We start from the raw sequence: 7,655 nt of genomic DNA, 5'->3' as shown, positions 1-7,655 counted from the left end.
ACTTCTGTAACAGACTGGACAAGAAAAATCATCCCTTCATTTCAATAAGGGACTTGGGGCTAGACTGCAGCGGCTTCTACAAAAGCAGTTGGGAAAATGGCCAGAGGGAGGTAGTCAGAGGGAGGTGTCTGAGTGATGTCACTGGTCACCTGGGCACACTTCTAACCTCCTTGGGCTCCACTTGGAAACTGACGGGATGGTATGGAAACATCTATTTGGTTGCTCGTTAAATTGCTCTTTTAACAGCCGACAGGACTAAAGAGCAAGGTTTCCAGAGGGTTCTATTTCTTTTGCACGGGCTTCATTTGACTACTGGATGAATGAATGAACGGCATGGTTGACAGTGTTCATGAACAAGGAGGCATGGTGATTTCAGGGCTCCTTGGAGGCCTCACAGATCAGCTTTACTCTCTTGTTTTTAAAGAGGATGTGGGAGACGCTGTAAGTGACCACCTGAGAAGCCACCCTGGGCATAGACAGCTTCCTCCTGGTTGCAAGCTGCCCCCAGGAAGAGTCGGGCTAAAGGTAGAGCTCAATCTCCCTCCTCCTCCCACTCCCCACATTCCCTCCTACAGTCACCCCCAAACACTGACTTGAGATTTGCACAGCCCTCTCCAGAAGCTCAAACTCCAAGGGCTTCAGTGGTAAGTTCCTTTCTGGGGATGACTTGGCCATTAGTAACCATGGCAACCTCCCCTTCCCTGGCTGTCCTGGCTCCTCAGGCCTCATTCACACCAGTCTCTTCCAGAGCCAAGGCTTATGGGTAACTATCCCAAGCCACTACAAGCATGGTGACTTTAATGAAACACCAGTGTGGTTCCCTTTTTCGGTGACAAGGTAGATCCGAGGACCTCCCAAGCTTTTTGAGTTAGAAGAAACAACTCCAAAGCTCTTCCCGTAAACTTGGATACTTACTCTTTAAAAAAAGGAAAAGCTGTATTTTTTCCACGTTTGCCTCTTACATCAGCCAGTACAAAGCTGGGGGGAGGGAGTGTGTGTTGCTCTTGTAAGTACAGCTGGACTTTGGAAGGAACAGGCATTAAAGCGTGGTGCCCAGACAGGCCAGATGCTGCAGATTACACAGTATCGCAACCTTGCAAATAAGGGCATATCATCTTTTTTTTTTTTTTCCCCTTTTTTACAGAAACCTTTCCAAAGGGGAGTAAACCGGAAAAGTGCTGTTACGCTGAGGGGATTTCAGCCAATGCAAAGGAACAAGAGAGGGATATTCTGAATGGGAAATGAATTTGCTCTGTAAACCTTCACTCAGCCTACAATTAAAAACAAAACAAAACAAAACAATAAATCACTGTGGTCGACTCAATTCCAGCTCAGTGATGCTAGAGGACAGAGTGGAACTGCCCCATAGGGTTTCTGAGGTTGCAAATCTTTACGGAAGCAAAACTGCCACATCTGCAGAGCAACTGGTGGAGTTGAACCGCTGACCTTTTGGTTAACAGTCCAATGTTTACTCTGCTGTGTCCCCAATAACATGAAGAAATAGAGAAAGTTACATGTTCTCTGCCAACTGGAAAGTTGACTAAAAAATAAATTAATTAAAAATAAATAAATAAGAAAAGCTCACGGCCAGCGTCAACATGGGCCACCATCTCTGTAACCTGCAGCCTCTATGGACACTGATTACGAAGAGGAATGAAACCAGGATTTCCTGGATAAGCACATGCCTACTCTGCTGCAAGACTGGTGATTCAAACCTTCCCAGAGGCACCGAGGAAGATAGGTCTAGAAATCTGCTTCCGGAATGTCACAGCCTGAAATCCTTATGGAGCAATTCGACTCCGCACACACTGAGGTTGCTATGAGTTGGAATCAACTCGATGGTTAACTGATGGCGTGGTGCCACAGGATAAGCACTCAACCCTAAGGTTGGTTTGAACCACAAGGTCAATGGTTCAAAGTCACCAGCTGCTCCTTGGAAGCCCTATACAAGGTTGCAATGAGTAGGAACCGGCTTGATAGCACTTAACAACAACAACTACGAATGAACATCATGGCCCCAAAAGAAATGAAACCAGCATTCTCCCCAACTTGCCGGGTGGACAGATGAATTAATTACCTGGCTAGGCCTGACCAGCCTCGGCAGGGACACTGTCGGAGTCAGAATCGGCCAGTTCCGCCGGGCCTTCAGGTGCAGTCTGACTCCAGCTGTCTGACCGGTCTGAGATAGTGTCCTCTCCAACTGTCACCTCTACCCAGTCCACCACCACGCCCGACTCCTCATTCTCCTCACTGCCCTGGCCGTCCCGGCTGTTGCCCTCCGACTTGTCTGAGGTGGCCTCTGAGGACTTTGTTGGAAGACAGTCTTTCGCTTGCTCGCCGCCCACTTTCACCCTGGACCCCAATGTCTCCAGGTCCTCGTCACAGAGTTTTCTGGGGTCCTTGTAATATTGCTGCCCCACCTCGCTCCCGTTCTTTGGGCTCTCGGCAATGGGTTTTGGTGTTTTTCTTGAGACGGCATCGTAACTGTGACCATCCATGATGTGTTGACGCTGGTACAGCTCCATCCACTTCAAAGTCCCAGTTCTGAGCAAGCATCTGTTCTCCTTGAACCAACGCACGATTTCAGTTCGGACCAGGCCGGTCTTTGCCGCTAGCTGGTCATATTCTTGGGGAGTGGGCCACTGGGTTCTTGTAAACGTGGTCCTCAGAAGATGAAGCTGCTCTTGGCTTTTTGTAATTGCTGGTGAAGGGCTGGGCAGAGAGCTGGCTAGCTGAGCACTGGAGAGTTGGTCAAGTCGAGAAAGAGTGCCATTGGGGGCCACCATGTCTTGACCTTTTTTACCAGACCCCATGGAATCCAAGACAGCTTGTTCCATACTGTCCCGCAGCTTCCGTCTCTCCGAGAACCAGGAATCGATCTCTCTCCTGCTCAGTTTGGTCTCTGCCCTGAGCCAATCCAGTTCAGCTTGGGTTGGAAAAGAACTTTTCAAAAAGCTATCTTCCAGGATTTTAACCTGGCCCTGGGTCTTTTCTTTGAACTTCTGTGGGGTAAAATCTGGGTACGCGTGGTACGTTCGGCTGTGTCGGGTGGCCGCTAGGGCCATCTGGTCTTTGGCAATGGATTCGCTGGTGATGTGGACGATGCCCCTTTGACATCTATACCGGTGGTCACTGAACCACTTTTTGATCTCGCTTCGGGAGAGGCCGGTCACCTCGATGAGTCTGTAGATCTCCGTGTCATCAGGGAACTGGCTCTGGAGGAAGCTGGCCTTGAGATGTGCTATCTGCTCTTTCGTCTTCTTACGGTCACTGGCCGGGGTCAGTGGCGGGTTGATCACCTTGGGTGGGGGCTCTGGCACCTGAGCAGTGTGTGGACGCTTGGGCTCGGGGGCAGCTTGGGGAGTCACCAAAGGTCTCTTCTGTCCATGGTTGGTCATTCCGGCTACGGCAAGAGCGATGGGGGAGCAAGAGACGGTGGTGGACCCACTGGTCACCTGAGTCAGCACCAGGCTGGTCTGGCCGAGGATCTGGCATGGCAGAGCCGTCTGGAGGATGGGCTGTGGCATTTTGGTGGGGGCCAGCTGGGCGGGCAGCACAGTGATGGTCGGAGGCACTGGCTGAATGGTACCATTGAACATCTTTTTCCGGGCCTCCTCCACCTCTTCTGGGGACCAGCTGATGCCATGCTTTAAGCGCTGGGTGGCAAACCAGATCCGGATGTGCTCCTCCGGGTGTTTGGAGGCAGCTGTCAACCAGGACAACTCAGCCTGGGTCGGGTAAGGGAACTTATTGAAGGAATTGATCATGGTGGCATTGGTGTCCAGGGCAGAGTTGTATTTGGTAGTATTCAGTGGGACGGGGACTTTCGGGACAAGGTTGATATTTGGTGGGAGCTGAACAGAAGGCGTGATATGCCCCAGTGAGTCCTGGAGTAGCTCCATGCCACCAAGTCGAGAGAGGATCTCAGTTGCATCGGCCACCAGGCGGGCAGTCCCATCCACATGGTTCTCCATGTGGGCCTCCTCGGACTTCTTGGGCACCTTCTTGGCATCAGCTTTTGGTTTCCCAGGCTTCATGATGGGGGTTTTGCTCACTGAGATCCCCGGATCGCTGTCACTAACCGTGGGGCCACCATGAGTGATGGAGATGACGTGGTTGGTGGTGTCTATGGACTGCTCTAACACAGTTTGATTGTTGTGTTTGATGAGTTTCAGCTTGAAGTTTGTCTCCCCAGGGTGGAATTTGGAGTTATGGTTGGATAAGGAGTCGTATTTTTTGGTTGTGAAGTTGCACTCGGCGCACACGTACAGGGGGTTGAGGATGACATTGGGGTGCTGCATGTCGACGTGTTCTGTGAACTCGTTCAAATTCTGCGTGGAGTAGGGGCAGTATTTGCATTCGTACCCACCTTGGAGCTTTTTGGATGGGGGTTCCCCTGTAGATTTCACTTCGATGACGTCGTTTTCTTTGGAAGTGTGTTCAGGGTCTGTGGCCCAGCTGTCCTTGGCCACGTCAGGCTGTGGGGTGGCCGTTCCCTTTGCTTTAGCTCTGTCACTGTCTTCGGTCACGTCAGGTTCTACTACTTGTGATGCCCGAACCATGCAGGGAGTTGTAGACTTCCGCTTACTTGCCATGCCTTCTGCTTGGGTGCAGTGGTTTATTTTTGGGGGGAGGGGGGTGCGGTGGGGGCTGTGAAAGTCTTAGAACAAATAAGATAAAAAAGACTTTTGGCTTTATTCTCTTGCAAATGGCTTTGGCTTCCCTTGAATGCTGAAGGTTAGTGCTTAAGTTTTCCGGGAATGCTTTCAGCAGAGAGAACTGTGGCTGCTCCAATCACAAAGGAGGTCAGGCAGCATCGTATCTGTGGGACATAAACAAAGACAGGTCAGCATCTCTTCATAAAGCAAAGGAAACTCAATTTACTTTTCGACTTGCCCTTATGACCTCTCTCCATGGACACCCAAATACAGCGTGACAGTGGGTGCCATGAGTTGGAATCAACTCGATGCTTAGCTGATGGCGTGGCGCCACAGGATAAGCACTCTACCCTTCTCTCTGGGAAGGATGGTAGGAACAAGTCCAAAGCAAGTGGACAAGAATGTGGCCACTGTTTCATGTCCAGAGACCAAGGGCAAGGGACCAAAGGACTGAGATCTTCTCCATGGACGGCTTCATTCATTGCTTTTATACAGTGATCCCCTGTCTGGACAGTTGAGACATATTATTCTAAGATTGAGTATTTTCTTTTACACAGAGCTGAATTTACCGCTGGTGAAGCTGAGACACAATCCTAACCACTTTCCTTGAGAGTTATCAGCCATCCCCATAGTATGCACTGTACTATCTTTTCTTCTCTCACAAAGGGGTGGGACCACCCTTGTCTTACAGCTAGAGCTGTTTCCGGCTTATCTAATTGGTGCCTCTCATCTATCGATTGAGACTTGCAATTAAGAACAAACAAACAAAAGACATTTGCCACTGAGTGGCGGTGACCCCATGTGTGTTGGAGCAGACTTGTGCGCCATAGGGTTTTCTTCTTCTAAACTGTATTTATTTTATGTTGCTGAGAATATACACAACAAAATATATACCTATGCAACCATTTCTACATGCACAATTTAGGGTTGCATCCTTCAAGTTGTGCAACAATTCTCACCCTTCTTCTCTAAATTTCCTCTTAGTAACATAATAAATTCATCCCCGTACCGCTAAAGGAAGGAGCTCTGGTAGTGTAGTGGTTACGAATTGGGCTGCGAACCTTAAGGTCAGCGGTTCAAAACTACCAGCTGCTCTGCGGGAGAAAGATGAGGCTTTTTACTCCCGTAAAGATTTACACCCTAGGAAACCCTGTACAGGGTGGCTGTGGGTCGGAGCCGACTTGATGACACATAACAACAACAACAACAACCCCTAAAGGTTCTTATCTAATGTTTGTTGTCAATTTGACTCCATATGGTGGTGGTGGTGGTATGCTGTGGAGTCGGTTCTGATCATAGCGACCCTGCATAGGGTTTCCAAGGCTGTAAATCTTTATGGGAGCCGAAAGCCTCATCTTTCTCCTGTGAACAGCTGGTAGTTTTGAACTGCTGACCTTGAGGTTAGCAGCCTGACTTGTAACTATTACGCTACCAGACTCCTTTTGATTCCATATACATAGTTCTTAAAAGAACATAATGCTCAAGACCTTTTTCACTAGTTAAGCTAAACTATTATTCCAAAAATATCAGGGGCTATTTTTGGTTTAAGCTTTACAGATTACCTCAGGGCAACACTTTCAGGACTTGATTCACCTGAAAGCCAGGAGCCCATGGAAATTTGAACCTCTGCTGTGCATTTTCCCAATTTTGATAAGGACCTTCTACGTACTCTTGGATCACGATGTTCAGTTAGGGTAGCTGCTCTTCTGTACCTCCAGGTGACCATGGAGGCAGTGAGCCATATATTCCACATCCTCCTCCTCCTATTCCTGACTCTCCTTCCACTATTTCTTCAGGTGAATAGAGACCAATTGTGGCGTCTTGCATGGCCACTTGCAAGCCTTTAAAGACCCCAGGCTCTATTCAATGAACTAGAAGGAAGAACAGAACACTAAACATGTTGTTAAGTGCTGTCTAGTCTGTTTCAACTCATAGAGACCCTGTATAGGGTTTCCGAGGAGTGGCTGGTGAGCTTGAACTGCTGACGTTGTTGTTCAAACTGACCTTGCAGTCCAGCGCATTAACCTACAGCACTACACCAAGGACTCCACTACACATGTTGTTGTTGTTATGTGCCGTGAAGTTGGTTCCGATTCATAGCGACCCTGTACATAGTTTCTGAGGCTGTAAATCTTTATGGGAGCAGAAAGCCTCATCTTTCTCCCATGGAACAGCTGGTAGTTTCAAACTGCTGACCTTGAGGTTAGCAGCAGCCCTATTCGTAACCACTACGCTACCAGAGCTCCTTACTAAACATGTTAGTAGACCAACTAACTGGGATGTCCCATGAAACCCAAACCCAAACCAAGGAATCAAATCCTATGAGATGTTTGGTTGTGCAAGCACCCTCAGTAGTGGCCTCTTTTTTGGTCATTGTTGTAAACATGTCTATTACACAACTTTTGCCAATTCAAGTTCTTACAGGTATACAACTTACTGACAGTAATTACAATAATTGGTTGGGCAACCCCTACCCTTGATATCCCCCCATTTCCCCTTCCCTCCTGCCCCTGGTAGCCACCAATAAACTTTGTTTTCTAGACATTTGCTTTTTTTTTGATTTTTTAAAAATATGAGTATTACAATATTTGTCTTTTGTGATTGACTTATTTTGCTCAGCATGTCTTCGCACTCCATTCATACTGGAACATATATCAAGACTTCATTTCTCCTACTGGCTGAGTAGTATCACCATATTTTGTTCATTCATTCATCTGTAATGTCTACCTTTTGGCTATTGTGAACAGTGTTGTAATGTACACTGGTGTATAAGTTTATTTGTGAGTCTTTGCTTTCCAGTCTTTGGGTATATACCTAGGAATGGAATTGTGGGGTCATATGGTAGTTGTTTTCAGTCTTTTTGAGAAGCTACCATACTGTTTTCCACAAGGGCTGTGTAATTTTGCATTCCCACCAGCAGTGGGTAAGGGTTCTAATTTCCCCACTGGACCGACCACAAGGTTGGTTTGAACCTCAGGACTGGTGTTTCAAACCCAC

At 48.0% G+C, this 7,655-nt stretch overlaps 1 protein-coding gene across 1 annotated transcript; it reads right to left on the bottom strand.

Annotated features, from left to right (window-relative positions):
- Positions 1 to 2,081: 2,081 nt before the first annotated feature.
- ZHX2 (zinc fingers and homeoboxes 2) lies at positions 2,082 to 4,668 on the bottom strand. The gene has a single exon (XM_006830682.1). It carries the CDS (start codon positions 4,593 to 4,595, stop codon positions 2,082 to 2,084), a length of 2,514 nt encoding a protein of 837 aa, XP_006830745.1. The 5' UTR covers positions 4,596 to 4,668.
- Positions 4,669 to 7,655: the final 2,987 nt, after the last annotated feature.

Source organism: Chrysochloris asiatica, unplaced genomic scaffold, assembly GCF_000296735.1.
Source record: "Chrysochloris asiatica unplaced genomic scaffold, ChrAsi1.0 scaffold00001, whole genome shotgun sequence".
NCBI classification, from domain to species: Eukaryota; Metazoa; Chordata; class Mammalia; order Afrosoricida; family Chrysochloridae; genus Chrysochloris; species Chrysochloris asiatica.
The sequence above is the reverse complement of the archived record's forward strand: the minus strand, read 5'-3'. Positions and strand labels throughout refer to the sequence as shown.

Bases quoted from the DNA above. Each gene is read 5' to 3' on its own strand.
- ZHX2 (XM_006830682.1), bottom strand. From the start codon at position 4,595: ATGGCAAGTAAGCGGAAGTCTACAACTCCCTGCATGGTTCGGGCATCA.